At 54.7% G+C, this 24,080-nt stretch overlaps 1 protein-coding gene across 4 annotated transcripts; it reads left to right on the forward strand.

Moving 5' to 3' along the window:
- The first annotated feature begins 16 nt into the window (after nt 1-16).
- On the forward strand, nt 17-23,492 carry TRMT44 (tRNA methyltransferase 44 homolog). Of its 4 annotated transcripts, none has more exons than XM_010959320.3 (11): nt 22-689; nt 2,387-2,501; nt 4,004-4,223; nt 6,188-6,256; nt 7,019-7,126; nt 8,383-8,454; nt 11,257-11,363; nt 12,861-13,044; nt 14,949-15,327; nt 17,519-17,635; nt 22,857-23,492. In XM_010959320.3, the coding sequence occupies exons 1-11, from the start codon at nt 65-67 to the stop codon at nt 23,063-23,065; spliced, it is 2,205 nt and encodes a 734-aa protein (XP_010957622.2). In that variant the 5' UTR covers nt 22-64; the 3' UTR covers nt 23,066-23,492. The 4 variants fall into 4 exon arrangements, with proteins under 4 accessions (XP_074207246.1, XP_010957622.2, XP_010957630.2 ...); XM_045520051.2 differs by having other exon boundaries at nt 550-689; nt 4,033-4,223; XM_074351145.1 differs by lacking the exons at nt 17,519-17,635; nt 22,857-23,492 and adding an exon at nt 16,223-16,356 and having other exon boundaries at nt 17-689.
- The last annotated feature ends 588 nt before the right edge of the window (nt 23,493-24,080 follow it).

The raw sequence follows: 24,080 nt of genomic DNA on the forward strand, positions 1-24,080 counted from the left end.
CAAATACGCCGCTCTGCAGCCTACGTCATCGCGGTGCGCCGCCGGGCGCTGGGTGCAGCAGGCCATGGCTGAGCTGGGTCGGGTTGTCGTGCGCGACCCGGCCTCCCTGCTCCCGGGGGGCTTCTGGGCGGGGGTGGCCGTGTGGCTGGAGAGGCCACAGGTGGCGAACAAGCGGCTGTGTGGCGTCCGCCTGGAGGCCCGGCGGAGCGCCACCCTACCCCGAGCCGAGGCCCGCGGCCCCGGGCCGAACGCAGGCCCCGAGCAGGAGGAGCAGGCCGGGGCGGGATGCCGACCGGAGGAGGGCCCGGGACCCGGCCAGCGTTTCCCCGAGGAGGGGCCGGGCCCCAGGCCGAGCGCAGGGCCCGCGGAGTCCCAGGGCCGGCGGCAGCAAGGGGAGGCCCAGAGGAAAGCAGCCGCAGCGCCTCTGCTCTCAGGGGCCCCTGAGCAGCGCGGCAAGGCTGGAGCCGGGGAGGGCGACTTCGCCGCCTTGCATCTGGATTCTCTCTGGGACGATTTCTCCCAAAGTCTCGCCGGCGGCAACCGAGAGTTGCTAACCTTCCTCTCCGGCTCTGGGGCCGAATCGCAGCCAGAGGCTCAGCACGAGCTCGACGTGGTTCTCAGAACCGTCATCCCGAAAACGAGCCCCCACTGCCCGCTTGGTGGCCCGAGGAAAGAAATAGTCGTGCAAGGTAAGTGTTTCTGATAGTGGCGGGGTCAAAGATAAACAGCCGGAAGCCAGTTAAAGTGGCGAGGGTAGATTTCTATTAGTAATATACTAACAATAGGGAGAGGACCCCAGCGTGAACTGAATTCCACTTGGATTTGTGCAGAGGTGACTGGGCCTTTTAAAGGGAGAAAGAAGGTGTGGGGAGGGGTGGGTGTCTCAGTAGAGGCAAGAAGGTGAAAAATTGACCCAAAAAAGCAGGAAAGGTGCAGGGTTGGGGGGGTTGCTTCATGTAACACTCATCTGGGTTTGCTAACTGGTGCTTATGGAAGTCAGATCCTCCCCTCCCACATAGGCTGCGACACTGGGGCCGGTCTTCAGGTGTGGGCTGGAGCAGTCAGTTCTTCTGTCAACCTTGAGTTTTCTCATGTAGGCACTTTAAGGGGCCCAAGGTCATCTTAGGGATATGGCCTTGAGCTGTTAGGAACTGGACTAGTGTTTGTTCAGGTCTCTGTAGGCCAAAGTTGAAACCTAGTTGAGACCCGGCTCAGAGGAGCCTGGCTAGAGTTTGGTCAAGAGGAGGATCTTTGGTAGAAGATGCCGTTAGATTAAAAAGCAGGCAGTCAGTGAAAAGGTGCTTGAGGCACCAACTATACCAGTTCCCTTGCAATGCCCTGGGGAGGTTGTAGGTTTTTGATTATTTTTGGAGGAGGCACGTAGAAACGTAGAGGATGGAGTCGTTGATGGGGCGGTACCTGGAAGGCCCGAGGGAGAAGGTGAAGGAGTGCTGGACATTAGGTGATAGAGGAGTTAGCAGGTAAAGGCATAAGTGGAAAGGCTGGCTCCTGGGACGCTTGTAGGGGCCTCCCTTTATCTCAGCGGGCAGCCGTGCTGATCCTTCTCCCACTTGGAACCTCATTGACTTCTGCTGCTGCTGCACCTCTCCCGCCTCTAGTTGGAGACAGCTCTCAGCTTTTCCGGGCTCATGTGACTAGATGGAGCCCATCCACGTAACCCAGAGTACATCCTCTTCTGAGGTCTGTAACCCTTACCACGTCTGTAGAGTCCCTTTTTGCCACGTGGCACAGCGTAGTCACCGGTTCTGGGTATTCGGGCGTGGGCATCTTTTGAGGCTCTTCTGTCCACCACAAGCAGCACTGAATTGCTGGTAGGTGTGTACTCTCCGCCCTATTCGTATTGTCTGCTTCTGTGTCCTCACAAGACTATTCCCAGTTGTCCTCTTCTCCGGGAGGCCCTCTCTGACCCTAGTGCCCAGACTAGTTTAGGAGCCCTTCCATCTTTTATCACCTTCTCCATTTCATCCCTACTGGATGGAGGGGTTAGTGCATCAGGGCCCACAAGGCCTTCAGACGTGGACTTCTGTGATCTCACGTTGGCTTCACTGAAGAGGAGAGGCCTGCTAAACCTTTCTCTTGGTGAGGCAGGGCTCCTCCCAACAAGGAGTGCCTCTCCAGGATTGCTTTCTACACTTGTCTCCCACTGAGCATGGCTGCCATGAGCCACGCGGAGCAGGGGTGCAGAGGTGCACGCCTGGGAGGCAGCAATGACTGAGACGATCACTGTTGTAGTTGTAAACTGGGCGGGGAGAAGCCCTGGGGCTGAAAGCAGGATAATGGGTTCATCACTGTTTCTAAGACCACTCCTGATGAGACCCTGAGCTGAGCGCTTTTCATTTATCATCCTTATCCTTCTTCCCCTCAGATGTCCTCAATGGAACAGTAACGTTTTTGCCTCTGGAAGAAGGTGACGAAGGCAACTTGAAGGTTAAGATGAGCAATGTGTATCAAATTCAGCTCAGCCAGAACGAAGGAGAGTGGTAAGGACTAGAAAACTGATTCCTTTCTCTCAGTGTTTCGTGGTTTCAGTTGATTGTTTGCTCGGGCAGCTGTGAGATGCCAGGTCGCTGAGGAGAGACCGGACTCTCTCAGGCATTTTGGCTATGTGCTTTCTAGTTGGTGTTTCCTGGCCTGGGCTTTGTTCCTGCTGGTGGTGCCTGGATGGCCATGGCCTGGCTGGAATCTTCTGCTGTGTGTAGCCTTGATAGTTAGTAGCACTCAGTTCCAGCAGCAAGTTCAAGTAAACTCTATCCCTTTGTTACTTCAGTGTTTCTTACAACTTGTTAATTAAGGGTAAGTGTAAGCTTCCTTTTTTATTTCCTGCTGAGGCTCACGCGGTTTTAGACATGGTAGGAGTTCAGTGATGTGCGTTGTAAAAGTAACAGTGTAATACGTTCCGGAGTTCCACGTGGTGTTTGGGCCTGTCCAGAAAGTGTGAAATTTGGTTTACTTCGATTAGGTATTTTTTCAGTGAAAAAGTCAAAAGGGTAAATTCACTCTTATCTCTGCGGTTGATGCTTTCCAGAGAGCCACATGGGCCTGTGCTTTCAAGAACAGCTGTCAGGATCATGTTTGCTTAACCCACATGGGCGTTGCACACAGTTTCATAAAAAGCCGAGGGGTCCAGTGGGAGAGCTTGCTTTGGGAGTCACACAGGACCTGGGTTCCCCCCCAGCAGTGTGGCCTTGAGTATGTCGTCTCTTTGGCCCTCGGTCTTCTCACCTATGAAATGGGTTTAATAATTTTTGAGCCCCCTGGGTTGGGCTTCATAGGGACCTGTTACAGGCTTGGAAGCTTGATGGGAAAGTCAGCACCTACAGGGTGAAGCTTCTTGACAGTTGACTAAGGTTGCCCAACGACCTTCCCCCGAGGCCTTTGCATCCCACTGCTCTTGTTGGAAAGTGTGGAGTAAGGGCAGACCCTGTGAGAAAGCCGTGTTTGCCTGGGGCAGTCACTGATGGGCGCTGATGCCGGAGCTGGGGGGTGAGCACTGGAGCTGCTGTCCGCTGGGCTGTTAAGGAGGCCCAGCATGGGGCCCGGCCACAGCAGGTGCTCAGTGCATTTGGTGTGGAGTAGTCACGTTCCATTCTACCTGGTGAACCAGCATTCGACATCTGAGTTGCACATGTGAAATGTATAAAACATTGAAAAGTTAGGAAAATCCTTAGACATTTTAGAATCTGGCTAGTTAGTGCGTGGAGCAGAAGGTGAGAAGAATTGTTTGTCCATCCCTCTGTTGGGCTTTGTGAGATGTGTAAATGCATTTTTAACGTTTGCAAGAGAAAAGGAATTTTTCCTGCTTTTTAAATATGTTTTTCTCTAGTAGATGAAAATTCTGCAACTAATTCCAGATGTTTTCTGTTTTGGGTAAAATATTTTATAATTGTAGCTGTCTTCTTTCTTTTTGGTAAATATAAATGTATAATTTAAAAATAAGAAATGAAACCAGCCCTGCTTATTCGTATTTCTCTTATTTTTAAAGGTTCATATCTGTTTTAATTTTCTGTCCAGAAAGATGGCATTCAGATGGAATTGTTTATCCCAAACCCACCTGGCTTGGAGAAGAGCTGCTGGCCAAGCTGGCCAGGTGGTGTGTGGAGGGCAGGCAGAGTGGATTCAAAAGCACCCTGTCCCTCATCTCCATCATGAAGTACAGCAAGGCTTACCAGGAGCTTAAAGAGAAGTATAAAGGCATGGTCAAGGTAACTCTGGAGAAGGATGCCTGTGGCCCCACCCCCATTTAAGTTAGGTGAGGGAGGGGAGGTACCAGACTGCTCCAGGCAACATGTTTTTCCTGTGTTCCTTCTAGCTTCATACTGATGCAGATATAAGTCAAAATACACCCAGCTAAGGTCCCCCGCTGCAGCCTGTACTTTGACGAACTTAGGGATTCAAACCACAAAAGTGCTGGCGGTTGTGTTATGGAAAAGGACTTTTCCCTTCTTTGTCTTGGTCTTTTTTTTTTTCAAGTTACTAATTTTTTTTCAAGAAAACAAAAGAGAAATGTTTAATTTAAAACAACTGAACATTAATTACTAAATTACCATGATTTTTAGAATAAGCTTAAAGATATTTTAATATATGAAAAATTAAAGTACAGAAAATATACTTCCAAAAAGGAGATCTGTTTTGTAAGATGTAAAAAGAAAGTGACGGCAAACACCTGTGTGCCCACACCGGCTCAGAGATGAAGTGCTGCAAGCCTACCTTGCTTTGTTGTCCATTGCAAATACTGCAGTTTTTACAAATTGGAAGTTTGTGACAACCCTGGCTAGCTAGTCTTTTGGCCCCATTGTCCAACAGAATTTTTCTCACTTCATGTCTCTGAGTCACATTTGGTAATTTGCACTCTAGGTCAAACTTTTCCATCATTATTGTGTTTGTTATGGTGATCTGTGATCAGTGACATTTGAACTAACTCCTACAACTCACTGAAGATGAGTGATAGTTAGCATTTTTTAGCAATAAAATATTTTTAAATTGAAGTATGTATTCTTTTTTTTAGATGTAGTGCTATTGCACACTTGGTAGACCACAGTATAGTGTAAACATAAGTCTCATGTGGACTGGGAAACCAGGAGATCTGGGTGACTCGCTTTACCGTGAAATTCACTTTGTTGGGGGTATTCTGGACCCAACCCCGCAGTCCCTCCAAGATTCCTGTGCTAATGTAGTTGGCCCTCATTTCTACTCTTCCTGGTCCATACCTCGCTCCCTTCTCCCAGAATTAGAGATTCATCATCTCCATGTACTTTTTAAATCAGTCCCCTGTGGCTGTTAGCAAAGCATCCCCAAAATCTTAGGCTTGAAACGATCACCACTCATTCCTGCTGGAGTTGGTGTGGGTCCTGGGCTGGCTGGCTGAAGCCGGGCTCCCCTTCTCTCCTGGGTCCTGGCCTAGGTGCTTCATTATCTTACTAACTATTCAGCACCTTCCAGAAGGGACTTCTGTGTTCGTCCACCTGTGTAAGTTGTTCTTGGTGACGTGAGAACTCTTGTCTGAACTGTCTAATCTGCTGTGACAGCAGACAGGGAGCTGAGCATCTAACACTGGCCCTTGGTTTTCCTCTCCTACCAAATACCTGTCCTGCACTTACGGATTTTAATAATGGGCCTCACACTTGCCCAGCCCACGTTGTACAGTCAAAGTACCTGAGGTCATCCTGCATGCTCATTGGTCATGGGCTCTGTCCTGTTTCGCAGACGAGGGGTGGGGACAGAAGAGCTGAGTGACACTCCCCACGAGTGACGGCAAGTCACTGATAGATCAGGGGGTGGAGCGCTGACCTCCCGACCCCTGTCCCTGTGCCGTCCTCGACAGCCCCGCCCCCGCCCGGTGTCCCTGTTCATTATCCTCATCTAGATAAGCGGTGAGGGTGGCCTAGCCAGGCACTCTCCTCTGATGTGCCAATGTCTCACGTACTTTATCGCAGCACCTACTCTGGGTTCCGATGCTCTCGGTGTGTCCTGTTACATACGGATACACTCAAGGCTTTGTGTCTTCATGCAGACCCCTAATTGTAAGGGATTTCTGCCTTAGGAACGGCCTTATTTTATTTTATTGCATGATTAGTCCAGTTTGACTTCTGCCTTATGGGGACACTTTAATGTTATGACATGGTGGGGGCGGGAGAGCAAGTCACATCTGCTCTTGAACGTGTTTTAGGTGTGGCCCGAAGTAACTGATCCTGAGAAGTTTGTATATGAGGATGTGGCGATTGCTGCCTACCTGCTGGTAAGAACGTGTGTGATCTAAGCCTCAGTGGGTGGGAGGCAGCTCCTGGGAGGCGGCAGTGGGCAGCCGTTTATCACGTCCATAGCTTAGGGGTTTGTAGTTCTTTTTGCCCAGGTTGGCTGCACATGTGATTTTTTTTATTCTAACGTTTCGTGGTGCATAGGCGTAGGACAAGTTTGAGTTGTGAAGCTTCACTGCAGGGATTCGAGCTGAACCGGTGCCTTCACGACTCACAGCCGACATGGAACGTGGAGGTGCCGGCTGACGTATCTGTGCCCCGCCCCCCAGTCCTAGCGTTCGGCGTTTCTGGTTCCAGACCTTCCTCTTCCTAGGCAGCTTGCTCACCACCTAGATTTGGGCATGCCCTTTAACTTCATAGTCTTCATTCTCTTATCTATGAAATGTTTAGATAATTTCCGACTTTCTTTCAACTGCAAATATCTGTAGCTTCTTGGAAATGAGATAGTTTGTTTTGTTTATCAAAGTGTCACTTGAAGAGTGTAGAGAAAGCCTGAAGAAGCTAACGGTAAATCTGAAGGGCTCTCGCCCAGAGATGCCCACAGGAGCGTGGGCTCCGGATGGAGGAAGGCGGCTTGGGTGCCCAGGTGGCATCGGACGAGAACAGTGGGCTGGTCCCCACCGCCCTCTGCTCCCCTGCGTGTAGCCTGTTCTGGGAGAGCGATTTGTAGTCCCACCTGGGCTTGAGTCTGAGCTCCTGTGGACTAGAGTGAATCACAAGCTGACTGTTTTTTCTCTTCTTAGATTCTATGGGAAGAAGAGAGAGCTGAGCGCGGACTGACAGCTAAGCAGTCCTTTGTCGACCTCGGCTGCGGGAACGGCCTCCTGGTCCACATCCTGAGCAGTGAGGGGGTAAAGCAGGCTCGTTGCCGTTTCTTGTCCCTTTGCTAGAGTGTCTTCAGGTCCAGCACAAGATCTTTCTCTGCTGGTACGATCTGGCTGTCGGAACAGTGACGGCTAGACTGTGTCATTGGAGAACAGGTGGCTTGTAAAATGGGAGGGCAGAGACGGCAACCTCACTAGACTAGGAGAGGGTTCTTGGGGACACGTGGCCTGTGCCTGTGAAACGGCACGCTTTCAACAGCCGTATGTTTTTGTTGTCAGTGTTTTCCTGGAAAACCCACCATTTCAAGGCATGGGGAGAGGAATAAAGGATAAGGTGGGTTCTGTCTTTGCGAAAATAAACTCTGGCTCAGGACAGTCATATACACATACATGTGAAACTGTCATACTCAGTCTTGCACCCGTCTTTGCATAGGGAAGCGCAGGCAGTGAAGGCTTAGAGCAGCCGCGGCAGGGGAGCCACTCAGGCAGCCTGGCCATCAGCGCCTGTGCCCCCAGCTCTCCGGCGCCGCCGCCCCTATGTCTGGCGGAGTGAGCTGCTGATCAGCAGCTTCACGCTGGAGGGCAACGGCTGGGATTGAAGCCCACTCGTGCTGACCCGGAGGCTGATTTTCTTCCAACCACAGCATCTGTCCTGTGGATGGACAGTCTGTCCTCAGCTGTGGGGCTTTGGAACAGATTTTTTTTTTCTTTTTTTTAATGGTACTGGGGATTGAACCCAGGACCCTGTGCGTGCTAAGCATGTGCTCTATCATTTGAGCTATATCCTCCCCCGGAACAGGTTACTTTTTGAAGTGTTTTGTAAAAGGATGAGTTTGTGATACCTAAACAGGTTGTCCGTGGGATGCCAGCACATCGGGCGGTGACCTGAGAGTGGTGCGGTGGGGGGGGGGGGCCCTGAGAGCTGAGTGTGATCACAGTGGGGGGATGAGACCCACCCAAGAGGACGGGTCTTGTTTCCGTTGCCCAAAGCAGCAGGTGCGCCTGAGATCTGAACTTAACTGAGAGCAGGTGAGCCGTTCCCTCTCCAGGTATGTTTCCCGGGGCTGGAGGTGCTCCCACCGGCCCGGCTCCTTGTCTCCTTCATGGAGACTCAGTGGTGAGGGCTCTTCTCTGTGCCCTGAGGGCGCGAGTGTCTGCAGGAGCTGAGACGCGCGGGGCCTCTCTCATGTCATACAGGTGGCGACACCTACAGAGCCTGACGCGTTCTCGCTGATCTGTTACAATGCACTGACCTTAACCTTTGATTTCTGAAATTGTTTCAGCACCCAGGCAGAGGGATTGATGTCCGCAGAAGAAACATCTGGGACATGTACGGACCCCAGACACACTTGGAGGTACAGGCTCTGTTGGGTCACGTGCCCGCACACAGTTGTCCCCGCTGGCAGTTGTTTCAAGGAGCGTATGTCTGCGTGTGGGTCAATCAGAACTACTAACTGTAACAGCGCACCTTCATCTCAGTGTGCTGAAGCTTCAAAGGAGGGTGGGCCTTTTGCCTTTCCAAAGCCTGGGGGTTAAACTGAAGAGAAGATGCTGCCCTCTGGAGCCGCAGGTGCTGTGTCCGCCCAGGTCTGGTCCACACCTTGTGTCTCCCGCGGGCGCTCACGTGCTGTCTTTGGGGCAGAGGACAACCCCTCAGCCTTCTCACACGTTCTCTGGGGCCTGAGACGGGCCACGTGTTCCGACACTCACTTGCAGTTGGGTGCCCACCCTGCCGGGACCGGGCCAGGGTAGGGGCGCCAGGGGGGGCCTTTGAGGAGCACACAGGGGGCACACTGCTGAGCCTCAGGTGCAGTGCCGTGGGCCACAGACTCCCTGTGACACGGATGGCACGTTTGCCCTGAGCCCTCCGGTAGCCTGATCTCAGCTGTGACCGCCGGGCTGGAGTGAACCCAGCTGCCCCAGCTGTGGTCGGGAGCAGCTCCGGCGGATCAGAGAGGGGTCTCCCTGGGGAGAAGGTGGGTGGGCATCTCCTTGGCAGCACCCCCCTCAGCAGGTCTGGGGTCAGATGTCCACCCCTGTGGGTCTCTGGCCCAGGTCTTTGAGCCAGCCGGGGGCGCCCAGCCATGGGGGCCACGTCCTTAGCTCTGGGGCACCTGGGGGCCGCCACCCCTCCCGACACAGGGCTTCTGCCACTCAGCTGCCAGCATTGCCTCAAGACCTTTGTCCCTGAGCTAAAATGCGTGCCTGTCACTAGGACGCAGATTCTTGTCTGCCAGAGGGCAGAGTACTGTGTTCTTACACAGCTGATCAATTCAGGCTCCAAGTGCTGGCAAGAGGCCGATCAAAACTAAAGCAGGCGCACAGCTGACCGCAGGCCCCCTGTGCCCCGGGCAGAAAAGCAAAGTAAGTTCTTTGGGTAAAAAGTTCAAACAGCAGTTGAATTGGGTCTCTGTTTGAATCATGGCCCCAGGGAAGAGCTGGCCGGCGTGGTGTGCCCTTGGAGAACAGGCAGAAGAGTCTAGCTCTTTATTTGAGTTTCCCCAGCAGCCTGCTCCAGACTCTCCCACGGGGTCCGGAAAGTCTCTCGGCAAGGCCGGCTGGGAGAGTGCCGTGCCCTCGCCCCGTGCGTCTTGTCCTGCTGCCCCTGGACTCCAGTCGTAGTGCTAGAAGAGTCCGGCGTGTTCCGGGGTCAGGTGAGAGGCTGGACGCCAGCCACACCTCTGGCACGCTTCTGCGTGGCCCGAAACGCGGGGGCCTTTGTTGGCGAGTGCCTGGTGTTCACAGGCTTCTTAGTGAGTGAGTGACCCCTGTGAACAGGCACAGTCTGGACGTTCAGAAGGCCAGGCATGGGGGACGGCTTGTTGTCTTTCAAAACCGTGTTTGATTGTAAGCAAGAGACTGATAAGAAAAACATGTGCTTTTAATAACAGCATGTGGTGATCGCCCTGCCTTAGTTTCGTTAGTGGAGCTATACATGAAATAGAAATACTGCAATTTGCTACATTCAAAATTTCAATTAAAACTTTTTCTAAAATAGGTGGGGCTTTGTTGTCCAGCATACTGTTGGAAGGATAACTGTAAATGTGGTTATTGTAATTACTAAGTGTAATTGTGTTTTTATAAATGTAGGCCATTTAAAGAGATAGGCAAATTTAGATCTAGAATGGGTGGGAATAAAGAATAAACAGTATCAAAAAGTTTGGTTTTCCTGCTTTTAAATTATATATAGACCATTTTCAGTATTTTACTGAAATTATTATTTTTAGCATTTTAATGTATATGCAAACAGAGGCACACATGCTTATTTAAGAGCCAAAAGAAGAATTTAAATTCTATTTTTGTATCCATCAGGTCTGCAAAAGTCTCTTGTGTTGTAGTTTTATTGTTAGAAAGAATGGCTTTGAAAGTGTTAATGTAACGTCTTCCCTGTTTGTTCTGATCGAGGAATAACACATCTACTTACTTCCAGTTTTTACTGGCAGATTCCCTGTTGAGATTTGATTTAAAAATTAATGATGGTCTGCTAATTAGCAGAAAGGATGGGGTGTTCATTTAAAGTTTTTAAATCATAAAGCAAGCTGTTTCTAGGTTAACTGCAGAAATTGTCACAGTGGGTCACATGCTACTCAGTGGGTAAAAACTTGCCGTCTTAGAGTTTACAGAAAGTAACAGTCTAATGGGGAAGATATACACCTGCTTATGTGCATAGATGCTTCCTGTATGGTGTTGAGGTGGTGTCAGTGGGTCATGGGGTGCACTCAGATTATCCCCAGGCCTGGCTGCTCTCCAGGCCCCCACCCTTCAGGCCGTTTCTGGCTTCCATTTTCTGCCACAAGTAGAGTGGTTCACAGGTCCCATATTCCTCTCACTCCCTCTTCTGTTTATGTGAAAAGGATATTTTTAATTATCAGGAGATGAGCACTCAGACGAGTGATGTTGGCTCCTCGGTAATGGTGCTAAAAGCTGCGGAATTCCGTACCCTCGGGCTGGCCTGCACCAGGAGCACTCGCTCTCACGCCTAGTCCAGCCTTGGCCTTTTGCACTTGAAGACCCGGCAGCCCAGAGGGGCTGAGCCGGGGCGGGAGCAGCTGTGGTTCCGCAGAGGGGCTCCAGCCTTCATCCCCTCTGAGTCATGCTGTCTCAGTAGCTCTGCTTTTATTCACTAGATGTTCGGACGTTTTGTGTCTTTCTTTTAGGAAGGTGCAGTCACACCGAATGATAACACCCTTTTTCCTGAAGCTGATTGGTTAATCGGAAACCATTCCGACGAACTGACACCCTGGATACCTGTCATTGCAGCCAGGTGGGTAGGTGGAGATGCTGGCACGGTGGGTGGCTGGGGGTCTTCTGTTGATTGAGCCCACTGACCATGACAGTAGCCACGGGATGCCTGTGGCTGTTGAGCACTTGGAGTGTCGCTTGTTCAGATTGTTTAATGATAATATATTGGAATGTTGGGTTACGTTTAAAATAAACTCCTCCTGTTTTATTTCACTATTTACAATGTAGGTACCAGGAAATATAAAATGATGCATGCGGGTCGCATTCTATTTCTGCTGTGCACTGTGGTTAATTCTGCAGTGTTTTTATCCAGTGTTGAAAGGTGTCTTTTCTGGGAAGTTTTTCTGGTAACAGGAGGATTTGCCTGTTGGTATGAAGACTCTCTGCTGAAATATTTGTCTCTTCAAAGTGGGGGCGCTCTGCATTGGTCAGAGATGGCTCCTGCTTCAGTGTTGGGGAGACTTCATTGAGATGGGGGCACCCTGCTTCCCCTTCATATTTCATTGCCAGGTCTCATCCAAGGTTCTCTTCGACTGACTTAGTGATTGATTTTCCTTAAATTGGGGTCAGGTGATTTACAGTATTACATTAGTTTCATGTGTACAATGTGATTCAAAATTATAGATAATACTCCATTTATAATTACTATAAAATAGTGTCTCTGCTCCCCATGCTGTGCGGTGTTTCCTTGCAGCTCGTTTTACGCAGAGTAGTTTGTGCCTCTTACTGCCCCTCACCCTGTCTCTTCCCCTCCCTCCTGTCCCCCCACTGCTCGCCACGACGTCAGTCTCTATGTCTGAGTCTCTTTTTAGAACCTTCGTCCGTTTTATTTATTTATTTAATGGGGAGGGTGATTAGGTTTACTTGTTTGTTTATTGATTGCCACATTGTGATTGTACTTCAATTAAAAAACAAATCACTCTCCGGTGTACAGGATGGAGGTCCTGGGCACTGCCCCAGGACCTCGCGCACGCTGACTCGCACGCTACCCCTGAGCTGCGCCCTCCTCCCTCGTCTTACTTTTAGATACAACACGTAAGCAACAGCATGCAGCCTTTGTCTTCATCCGAGTTACCTCACCAAACATGACGCCCTCTCGGCCCGTTCTTTTGCACTGGTTTAGAACAACAGGTCAAGGGGCAAGTCTGAATCGTTCTGTGCCTACTTCCGAAATTTTTTATCCACAGCTGAAATCTCAGAGTAGTTCAGGGGGTTTTAGATAGCAGTTGCTGATATACACAATAGAAAATGTAATACAGTTGATGGTGAGTGCAGTAGGAAAACGTTTTTATAAGAGTAATTAGATTCATTTCTGATTGGGAAGATACCATGCTATGTTGTTTCTAGAAATTAAGTCGGGGAAGGCTGTAATTCATTTTTACACCAGCTAACAGAATTAGCCAGCAGCGCGTCAGTGGCGTTCTGTCCTGGTGCACTGCTGCTGAGGCTTTCAGCTGAATTTTCTTTAATGAGTTTATTCAAGACTTTTGGCTTCTGTGGTTGCTGGTTGTCTTTGAAGGTCTTCCTACCACTGCCGTTTCTTTGTCCTTCCCTGCTGCTTCTTTGACTTCATTGGAAAATACCAGCGGCGGCAGAGCACGAAGACCCAGTACCGAGGATACCTGGATTTCCTCACGGAGGTGGGGTCGGCCTGTGGATTTCGCGTAGAGGAGGACTGCCTTAGAATTCCTTCTACCAAAAGGGTACGTCCTGATCGCCTTGGCTGTTCTGGGAGGGTGAGGTGCTGGTGTTTAGATGGGAAACTTGGAGCCTTGCCACAGAACCAGTGACGACACTGTGGTGTTTGGAAGTGAATGTCCCAAAGGTGCCTGTGCTGGTTCCAGCGCCTCCAGCAGGCTGGTCTGGGTCTGTGGGCCCCTCCTTTTCAGGCCTTCGGGCACTTCCTCCCCAGGCCCGTAGCAGCTGTGTGAGAACCCTCACCTCGTCTTCACGGCCTCTCTAGAAGCTGTGAATGGCCGTAGGGGACCTTCCCAGAGAAGCTGTCAGCTTACCTCTTGTACAAATTTCTGGCCTCAGTGTCTGAGGCTGAATGTTCTAACTTCTGATTCGGATTCCCAGATAATTGGCTGAAATTGAAGTTTGCTTCAGAAATACAAAATGATTTTCGAATTTCTCATTAAAAGCCTCACTAATTCAGATTTACCTGAAACGTAATTTTTCCAGGTAGAAATTGACCTTTGCACTGTCTACGACCCTGCTGGGCAGTGAGGGCAAACTTTTTTTTTGAAAAACAAAACACAAAAGCCGGTCATTCAGATCTCAGCTTGGTGGCTTGACAGCGGTGAAAAGGATCGGAGACTTGAGCTTAACTCTTGGCCCTGCCACCCACTTTCTAGCAGTGCCCCCGTGGGCGCATTATGAACGCTCCGTGCCCAAGTCCTCCCCTGGCGCCGGGCCTTCCCCGCAGGCGCTCGCCCGCTGGCAGTGGTTGGGGCCCTCGGTTGGCTTCAGGCACGTCATTGCTGTCACTGCTCAGAGTCATTTTGGAAATTCCCTTTGGGACTCATCTTCAGAGCCTTCATGACTGTCTCCTAAATGTCCTCTGTTTTGGCAAGTCACAGTCTCCTGAGGTTGGAGTTGAATTTTGAAGCTGCGCGAGTTAGGGTCATGCCAGTGGGCACGAGGACCTGCAGTTTTGATGTTTGCCTTTGTTGTTCTGTTACTAGTTGCTGGAGACCATGGACTCAGGCTTAATCTCCTGAGCCTCAGTGTTCATGTAATTGGATGGCTTGGGGGTCAGATGAAAGCGTGGGTGTCCACAACAGCAGTTAACGGAGGACTGGTTACATGCCAGGCACTGTCATTCCCACACAGGAAGTTGTCGCCTGCCCAGGACTGCACAGTCGGCAGGTGCAGAGCTGGAGAGCAGTAAGGGGTGGCTCTGGTGTAATCAGATTCTCTCCCCTCCATCGCCTGTCACCTGGCTTTCTGGTTTGTGCCCAAGGAGGACGTCCTGAGAGCCTGTGTTTGTGGCAGCCTCGCTGGACGGGGTCTCTCTCCCAGGGGCTCCTGAGGACGACCTCCGTCTGGACACACGAAGAGGGAAGAGAACAGTGTGAATTGGGCGTCTACACCCTGCCAAACGCTCTGTTAGGTTCACACACTCTTCCCCGCGCTCTGGCCAGGTTGACAGAGAGACTTCTCATTATTTCACAGCCCCCTCGAGAGCTCCTGACCCCAGCAGGGTCCGCCTGTGGGCTGGGGCAGGGTGCAGGGAGGACTGACACAGGGACTTGTTTAAGATGGGGCACAGCTGACGAGCCCCGTAGATGTGCCCTTGGCCCATGCGTGCACGTCAGGCCCCCGCGGGGTCCGCGCAAGGAGGTGTCGCCTGGGCTCGAGCCGTTGGGCCCGTGCGTGCGCGTCAGGCCCCGCGGGGTCTGCATGAGGAGGTGTTGCCCAGGCTCGAGCCGGCAGTTGTTTCTTCTTTGAATCACTGATTCTGGATTAGTTTCTAGAAGAAGGACTCCTTTCATGGTAGGTGTCTAACCTTCCAAGGGATTTGTGCTCCAGAGCGAGGGGACCCCGTGGAGCACGTCGACGTGCTCCTGGAGCTAAGGCCTAGCTCTGCCCGTTTCTCCTGCAGGTCTGTCTCATCGGGAAATCCAGAACATACCCAGCTGCTGCAGAAGCTTCCATGGATGAGCAGAGGACGCGGTACATTAGTAGCAGGCGGGGCTGCCCCGTGAGCCCACCTGGCGAGGGTCTCGGAGCCCTGGAAGCCGCGGCCGGACATGCTCCGGGGGCGCAGGCCAGCCAGCGAGGGACGGAGGCCCGGCCCGAAGGACTCTGGCTGTCTGGGTTTCACCCTAGAGAAAAGGCCGAGCGCGTGAGGAACTGTGCCACCCTCCCTCGAGACTTTATTGACCAGGTGGTTCTGCGCGTGGCACGTCTGCTCCTGGGCGGGCAGCGGTCAGACGCTGGAAGTGCCCCCCGTGGGGGAGTGGAGGCCTGGAATCGAGGAGGTAACGCCCACCCTGGCTCCTTGCTGGGCTTCAGGCAGCGACTCTGTTCACTTTTCAGAACCAGCTAAGAAGTGTGGTGGTTTTTAATTAAGTATATTTTAAAGAAGCTGTGAGGCCACTGATAAGCGCACTTGGGGGAGGGTACAGGTCAGCGGTAGAGCACGTGCTCAGCATGCACGGGGTCCTGGCTTCAAGCCCCAGCACCTCCATTAAAGCAGGTGTTTCTTCGTAGTTCCTTTTAACATACAGGACTTTGGGTGCCTCAGTGGTGAAGTCTGGGCCCTTTGTTAACCTTTACAGAAATGCCCAAGTTTTAGGGTCCAGGGTTACTCGTTTTCAACCCATAGAAATTATCCAAACAGAAGCAGGTTACTGAAGGCCAGAAAAGTGCACTGGCCACTTGAATATACATAAGAGTTTGGAGATACTATGAAATGGTCATTTAATTCTCTTTGAAATCTTCAAAATGCAGAAGTCAGACAGGAAAGGTAGATGCTTGTGTCTGATTGTTCTCATGGGACAAGCCACGTGCTGAAGCTCAGGCTCTCAGGAGAGCCAGGAATCAAACAGTCTTGATTATTTTCAAAAGTTGTTATGAGCATTTAGAGTCCCCAGGGCTGCTGGAAGGAACTGCTTCTTTCTTGCCTCTGGAGGGCACTGTGGGGCTGCCTGTGCAGCCCAGCCTTGGCCTCTGAGTTTTGGGGTCACTGGGGGAGATTGGGGCCCCACCCTCCACCTGTCAGGGGCCCTGTGGGTGGGACGGGCCAGAGAGGGCTCCGCAGGGGGTCCTTCTCCCCACAGTCTGGTCTTCCGTGGGCATCAGTGGTGTGCTGAGTCTGTCTCTGTCACCCCACCTGTCCCATCTCTGTGTCCTTGTGACGTCCCCCTCCTCCAGGAACCATCTGACTGAGCATCTGATTCGGAGGCTCTCTGGGCGAAAGCCCTGGCCGGCGCCACCCTGGTCCAGGTGGCTGACCACTTGGGTAACTGCTGACAAGGCCGAGGTGCCATGGGGTGTTCTGTGGGTCGGCACCCTGCTTCCTAGGTGCCCCTTCTGAGGCGGGCCAGGTGGAAAGGGAGGCCGGCATGCAGCCCACGGTGAGACCCGCAGGTGAATCTGAAAGTACGGACTTTGACTTTTAATTCCCAGGAGAGCCCTGTTGTCCACAAGATCTTGGGAACAGTGGAGCAGGGGAGGTGCTGGCCTCCTGGAGCGCCTTGTTAGAGGGCACAGACTGGGCTTCTCCCAGGCCCAGGGGAGGTGGCAGTGGCTCTGACTGTTGGGGCTCAGGCCTCCCGCCCCCAGGAGACCTCAGGTGACCGGGTGCCGTCCTCCCCAGGTGGGTACCTGTAAGTCTGGGGATGGTCCAAGATGCTCCCGCTGCCCCACAAGGCGTGAGCGGCCTGCCCCCTGGCGCGGACATGTGCCTTTAGCCTCTGAGCTGCAGGTCTCACCCGCGGTGGTCTTCCCTCCCGCGGTCACTGGAATTAGTGACTCTTCCCCAGCCTGCCCCCAGACTTGGGACCACCAGTGTTTCTCTGCCCTGCCCAACGTATGAGTGAGTCCATCCCTGGGACTCCCTAATCCCAGGCCTGGTATCTCCCCTCTGCAAGGCATGGCTGCCGGGACTCGGGTGGGAGGAGGTGGTCCCTGCCCTCTTGCTGGGGTCAGTATACACATGAGTCAAAGGGAGCAGCGGGCAGTGCAGGGCTGCCAGCTCGAGTCCGCACCATGGAGTTCATGAGGGGCAGGACCCAGGAGGGTGGGGAAGCCTTTCTGGGCCGATCTTTTGTTTTCCCTTAGGTGGCCTGCCTCCTCTCAGAAGGGGTTCAAGGCGGCTGAGAGGTGGGCTCGGTAGATGAGTTACAGCACCTGCCCCAGAGCAGCAGCCTGTGCTGGGGTCTGAGGGCTGGCCCGATGCAGTGCTGACCCTCCGTGTCTGGGAGGTTCCCCTGCGGGTGTGGCCTGCGCGGCCCGGCAGGTGGGAAGCCCTTGGCCCTCAGGTGTGATGACTCTGTGCCCACTTCCACCTGTTGTGAGCTGTGACCTGGGTCTAACAAGATCGTCATGATCCTTCTTGTGCATGAGGATTTAACTTCATAGAACTCGGATTCAGGGCCCCGTTGTTTCTGCCTATGTAACAGGTTTGTAATAGACTTTTTGTTGTTGGGGGATCCCCGTTTTCAACAGGGAGCCTTTCCTTGGCAGAAGTGGCCAGCGAGCTGGACAGGGAGACTCTGCAGAGACTGAAGCGCGAGTGCGGGGGCCTGCAGACGCTGCTGCGGAACAGCCACCAGGTGTTCCAAGGTAGGGGCCGGCCTGTCCCACGCTCATGTCTCACTGCGGGAGGTTGCTCGCCTTCCCTAAGGCTGTGAGGAGTACCCCCTGCAGGCCTCCTTCCCTCTCCCCCTTTCTTATGAAATGAACTTTATTTTCATGGAGTTTTAGAGCTGGAATATAGCCCCCCCTGCGTGCACCTCACGTGGGGGCAGAATGTGGCTCACGCCCCTGCGGCTTTGATTCTCCCAGCCTCTCCCCCGGGCTGGCCCCCCCCAGGGTGTGCTGCCTCCTCACGCAGGAGGAGGAGCCTGCTTGCTGGGGGCCTCCTGTCTCCCAGGGAGCTTTTCTGGGTGGAGCTTCGTTTCTTGCCTTCCTTTGGCCTCTGGCTGCAAATTGGGAGCACGCTGAGCTCCCAGCGAGGCCCTGGGCCCTTAGAGGAGGGAGGCCCCAGTTCCTGCCGGCCCCCCGCTGCGCACCTGCTCTCCCTTCCTCCTGCACCCCAGTCCCCCAGGGCCACGGGAGGGAGAAGGGCCCAGGCGCCTGTGTGTTTTTTCACCACCGCCCCTGCCCTCCCAGAGTGTGTGGTCTGACGGGGAGGGGGTGTCACACATGTTTACATGGGCACCTGGGGTTCAAAAGAAGTTCTGTTAAAGTTACCAGCGTACACACAGCAGGCCGTGTACACGTCAGCCAGACGGTCCGTAACTTGTGTTTGCTTCTTAAAGTTTTTCCCCCACTTTCCTTCATGGAAGTCTGTGAAAGCACATCCCAGCTAGCTTGCTGGTCACCCCTGAGCACTGCAGCGTGTGGCTTGAAAAGTAGTGGGCATCTTCTTGTGTCACCTGAATGTCGTGGGTGACGTTCCCACCCAGGGAGGCCTGGCCTAGTCCCGGGGAGACGTCAGGAAGGCTTCACTTAGGAAGTGACAGCTGAGCTGGGACTGGGTAAAGGGGACGGGAAGAGCGTGTCTGGCAGAGGGAACAGCATGTGTGAAGGGTCTGAGTTGGAGAGGGACCGGGTAGGTAGGGCAAGCAGGCTGCAGGCCCCGAGGCCGCGAGGAGGGTTGGGCCCCTGTGGCTAGTGGGGCATGATGACTCCGTGGGACTGTGGGTCTGGCTGCAGCGTCACTGCCTGTGCCCCCACAAAGGGCCCTGAGCCCGGCAGTCACCGGGCCACCTGCTCTCTGCCTTGCTGGGCACCGCAAGGGCCAGGTGCAGCCCCCACGCCCAGCGCCTGGCCCTGTGCTGCATCAGAGGTGGAAGCAGCTTTGATGCTGTTTCTGTCAGGAAACAGCACATGGAGGCTGGGTGGGGGCTGGTGCCGTTAACCTCGAGCTCGCTCTTCTTTCCAGGAGGCAAGTGGGGGCAGGCACATGGAAGACGCGCAGAATGGTGGGTCTGGGACGGTGGGGTGTGACAGTGTGCTGAGAACATGGGCTCGTAGCCGACCAGGCCGGCCCAGGGCTGTCCTCTCGACCTGGCCCCCCTTGACCTCTGGGCTCCCATGAGGACGCACGCTGCCCGCTGCCTTCCTTTCCCCAGCTCGGCCCGCCCCCACCTGCTTTGCCAGTGGCCTGTGGGCTGGTGTGTCTGTGGGCCCTTGACTCCTGACGTGCTGCTGTTCTGTCCCCGAGGCTCCCTGCTTGCTCCCTGCCCCGCCTGGTGCCTGGCTTTCTCTGATAGTAGGGCCGGAGTGCCGTCTCCTCCACGAAGCCTTCTTCCAGGCAGCTTCCCTCTGCCTCCACCCAGTCCTGCCTCCTCTGGGACCCTGTTCCACACATGCTTCTGTCACACATCCTTCTGCAGAGGTCACATCACTGCCCCAGCTCGGCTGTGAGCTCCCTGCAGGCGGGGCCAGGTCTAGCTCTGCAGCCTGAGAGGCAGCCCAGAGCCCCTTGCATGGGCACTCACCGTTTGCCCAAGGATGGAGGAGTGAGGGTCCCTGTGAGGAGGGTACATCCGCCCGACCCCTCTTCATGGAGGGGCCGACCTCTGTGGGCAGGGCCTCCATGTGCAGCTGTGTGCCGGCAGTTGCTCCCTGAGATGACACCTCCCTGTCCCCAGGACCTGGTGGGGAGGAAGGCACACCAAGCGGAGGCCCAGAGCCTTGGGACAAGTGGCCTAGTTGGGTCTGCGTGGGGAGGAGGCTGCTGGCCAGCTGTGCCCAGGCTCTTGCAGAGGTGAGGGGAGCCATCGTGGCAACACAGAATTGAAGTCTGACCTGGCGCACTGGGGCTGACCCGAGGGCCGTGGGCACGTGCTGGGCCCAGAGGCCTTGTCTGAGCCCCAGGGTGTGGGCTGATCCCCCACCCTGAGCTCTGTGCTCCTTCCAGGCTGGGTGGTTGGACAGTGACTTGGGGGAGCACACCTGTCCACTCCCGCGGCCCGGAGACCTCCTGGGGGGCTGAGTGCCGCCTTCCCTTCCCGGCGGCGCCTTCGGTCGGCTGGTCGGTCGGCTGGTTGTCCTTTCAGAGCCGCGCTGCTCTCACCTCAGCTCAGCTTCACTTGGGTAAAGTCTCCTGCTACGGGGCAGGGAGCCCCACAAATGCAACGGGCGTCTCCGGGCTGGAGGTTGCAGGGGGCAGGCCCCTCGGGGAGCGGAGGGGCAGGGGCAGGGCCGAGCCCTGCTGCGCAGAGCTGTATTCAGCTCAGCGCTCATCACAGCCCAGAGCGGCTGCTCCTTCTGCTGTCCCCAGCACAGGTTTGGTTTGATTTCGTAAAATAGTGTGTTTTTCCATCATAAATATGCGTGTTGGGAATGCTTTTCTCTGCAGTTCACATGGAGGGCACATTTATTTTTGGAAACACTTCTGAGTAGGAGGCTTGGGGACTGAGCTCCAGTAAACATTCGGCTCCCAGTCATGCAAAACCTATGCACTGGAGCTGCGCCTTATCTCCGTGTCAGGTTTTTTTTAAACCAACATGGTTGGTTTCTAGTAATGTTTACACGAATGAGGGGGTAAAACCATTTCAGATGCCTTCAGTTCAGCCTGCACTGAGCACCTGGTGGGCCGGGCGCCCCAGGGCCACCCAGCACAGATGGTCACCGTGCTCATGGCCTTAGGATGTGGACGCAGGTCGGCTAGGTCGGTGACTTGCCCAGGGTCTCCTGTGATCGGAGGGCCTGGGCTGGTGACCCAGGTCCAGATGGACTCCAGAACCCGTGCTGCTGAGCACACTGCACTGTCCTGGTAAATTGTAGTGACATTCTGGAAGAATCTTCAGCTGGTTCCTCGGGACACTTTGGTTAAGGTCACGTCTGTTGTCAGAAATGGCGGAGAATCCGGAACAGGAGGTTCAGCAAGTCCAAGGGAATTTGCACTTAAGGGAGGAAGTGGGTTCAGAACCGTCGGGTGAGACGTGAACTTTGTAGAGCATATTTTGTGCCTGTAGTTCATTTAAAATCAGGAGCACATTTCTACACAGGGAGAGTCCGCTGTCCGGCCTGTGAGCTGGCTGGAGCGCGCCCGCGGAGGCACAGGCCTGCCGGGCTGGAGGCTGGGGGTGTGGGGAGTGTGTGCGTCAGCCGGCCTGGCCACCTCAGGACTCCCTGGCCTCTGCCATCGGCAGGGCCACCTCTTGGCACTAGTGCCCACTCCCCAGGCCCTACAAATACTGCCTGGGCCCCTTCTCCTCAACTCTGCAGGTACTGCTCCAAAAACACGGCTAGGTTTCGTCTTAAACCTCCAGAGCAGGGCCTGCTGCGAGCCAGCCTGTCCTGACGGGAGGGGACCGGGCCCGGCGTCTGGAGGGTGGGGATTGTACCCAGCTTCAGCCCCAGCAAACCGCTCTCCCCCAGATTTCTCCTGACCCCATTCAGGCCATCAGGGGTGCCTTGTCTTTCTGGGGAGCACACTTGAGGAGTCCGGCTCCCTGCCCCTGGCTGGGACGTGTCATTCCCAGCTGTGCCAGGAGGTGCTGCTGTGGGAACATCCAGCTGCAGGTGGTGGCGTCTCCCGACCCCCGCTTTCAGGCTGGCACTCAGCGTCTGCTGTGTAGGGAGAGAAGCCCTGGAGCAGGCCTGTGGAGGGAGGGAGGCAGGACCCCGCCTGGCCCTCAGCAGGCGCTCCTTGGCTGCCCCGGGGGATGAATCCCTGCATTGTGTCCCTCCACGCTGAGCGGCGCCTCTGCGGCTCCTTTTCTGGTTTCAGGGGAAAGTATTTAGTAAATACCAGTCTGCAAAGATGGACAGGCTCATTACTGCGTGGCACGAGGCCATTTGAAAGCGAAATTCAAGCCTTAATCCACAGGTCCAAGGTCTCCTTAGAAGCTGGAGAGCCAGGCGTGTTCAATAAGCCTCCTTTATTTCTCCCAAGTCTTGGCGTCTCCAGGTGGTTTGCAGCTTCCAGGGAAAACCAGCTTGGGTTTGGTTGATTTGGCCACATTTCACGAGGAGATGTTGACTTCTCAAGATGAAACGGCCAAGTGGAAACTCCTGGGGGGCTGTCAGCCAAGTGGGGGTGACCAGCTCAGGAGGCAGTTCTGCAGGGGGTCAGCTGATGGGCCACTGCCCCTGCCCTGACCTTCCCCTGCTCAGCTTCATGGTCACCCTGCCCACACGGGTCTCTCCCGCCACATCTCTCAGGGCGTCTGCTCAGGGCAGGCGTCTGAATCCCTGCACGTGGAGGCCTGCTGCCCCACCCTGCTAACAGGGCCACGTGCCCCCTACCCCTGCTTGCTGTTTACTCTTAGGGGGCTCCCACAGCCTGCCCCTCGTCTTCACCAGCCTGAACCTCTCCCGTCTCACTCCGTTTTCTCTCTGTGTTGCGGAGATGTGTTCTCGAGGACCAATGCCACTGTGCAGACGTCCCGACATTTTTCCTGATTGGGGGGAGGCCATGCATGTGGTCTCCCAGGTCCTTAGTCTTGTTCTACAAGTCAGTCCCCCTTGCTGTCCCAGCCACCCGCTGGGCCCCACCTAGATCTCATCACCACCAGAACTTCAGACGCAGGGCTCCTCCCCCTTCGCCTGGTGTCCAGTAGCTCCTCCCGACACCTCCATCCTGTCCTCGCTCCCTCATCCCCTCCCTCATGCTCCACTTTAGGTGGGGACCAGGAGCCTCAGGGGTGGGTAGGGGGCTGGGGTCCCTGGTCGGGACCCCATTGCGTTGTTTCTCTCCCACTACCAAGGGCACTGGGGACTCTGTCTCATGTCTGTGTCCCCGGCCCTGGCAGCTGCCATCACAGACCCTGGGGAATTGAATTGACAGTTAACTCCTTGGCTGTGTCTTTTCTCTTCCCAACCCCAGTCGTGAACGGGCAAGTTCGCATCCGCGACTGGAGAGAAGAGAAGCTATGGGAGGAGAAGGAACTGGAAGCCCGCAAAACCCGCATCTGTTGGTTCTTCACTCATCACCCTGACGGCTGTGTTCTGCCCTCGGACTGCTGCCCGTTCGCCCACGGGCCCGGGGAGCTGCGGCCGGCCCCAGCCACCAGGAAGAAAAGGCAGCTTCTGTGAGCTCCTTTTCCCCTGCGTGCAGAGGCCAAGCCCCGAGAAACCCGCCGGGCTCCCCGGGCCGCAGCTGTCCCCCGTGCTGTTCCAGGTTGGGTTCCTCAGGGTTCTCGCGGAGCGTAACCCCGCCCACCCCGCAGACACCCCCAGAGCGCGGGGTTGGTTTTCGACACGGTTACTCTTAAACGTGTTCGGCATCTTTATGTCAGAAAGGGAGTGTGACTGTTCTTGTGGCTCAGAAGACGCAGGGGGTGCTTGAACCGTCCCTTCTAGGGGCATGGGTTCAGTGTGTGAGGACATGGGGCGGCCGTCCCCGCCAGCCACTCGCCGCTCCGCGGCCGTTCCCCTCTGCTGCCCTTCTGCCCTGCCTCTTCCCCCCACGGGAACTGGTCCTTCTTTTGATTCCAGAAAAAGAAATCCTCATGTGCTTCCATTTACAGTTGTTTGCAGTTTTACCCAACAGGTCGTGTCGGTGATGCTGTCCTGCCCCGTTTTCTGTGGGGCGTGTCCTGCCGGCCTTGCCCTCGTGTGCTCTCCCCCGTGCGGGGCTCTCGTGGCGGGAACGAGGCCACTCTGAGAGGCGCCTCTGCCCGGTGCAGCAAGGCAGGGCTGTGGCTGCCGCAGGGCACGGGCCCTTCCCTCAGGATGCCGCCTTTGCTGCTCAGAGTGTGGCCTGACGGACAGCGTTCACCCCGTGTGGGGGTCTGTCCTGGGGCCCACCCCAACTGCTGGTCAGGACCCCTGAGGTGGGCCCAGCTGGCGGCTGTGGCTCTCAGAACCGCAGAGGGGCTGCTGCAGTGCACTTGGCACCTGGGAGCCTTTCATGCGCTGCTCCCTCTGGGTGGAAAACACTTCCCCATCTTTCCTGCTTGGCAAGTGCCCGTCCTTCAAAACCCAGACAAACCCAGCCCTCTGGGAAGCCTCTCTCCCCCGGCTCCGTTACTGAGCCTTAGGATGGGCCAGTCCCCATCACACGGTCACCATCCTTCTTTTGGGGGTCCGACCCCAGGAGATTCTCGGG

This window comes from Camelus bactrianus, chromosome 2 (assembly GCF_048773025.1).
Source record: "Camelus bactrianus isolate YW-2024 breed Bactrian camel chromosome 2, ASM4877302v1, whole genome shotgun sequence".
NCBI lineage: Eukaryota > Metazoa > Chordata > Mammalia > Artiodactyla > Camelidae > Camelus > Camelus bactrianus.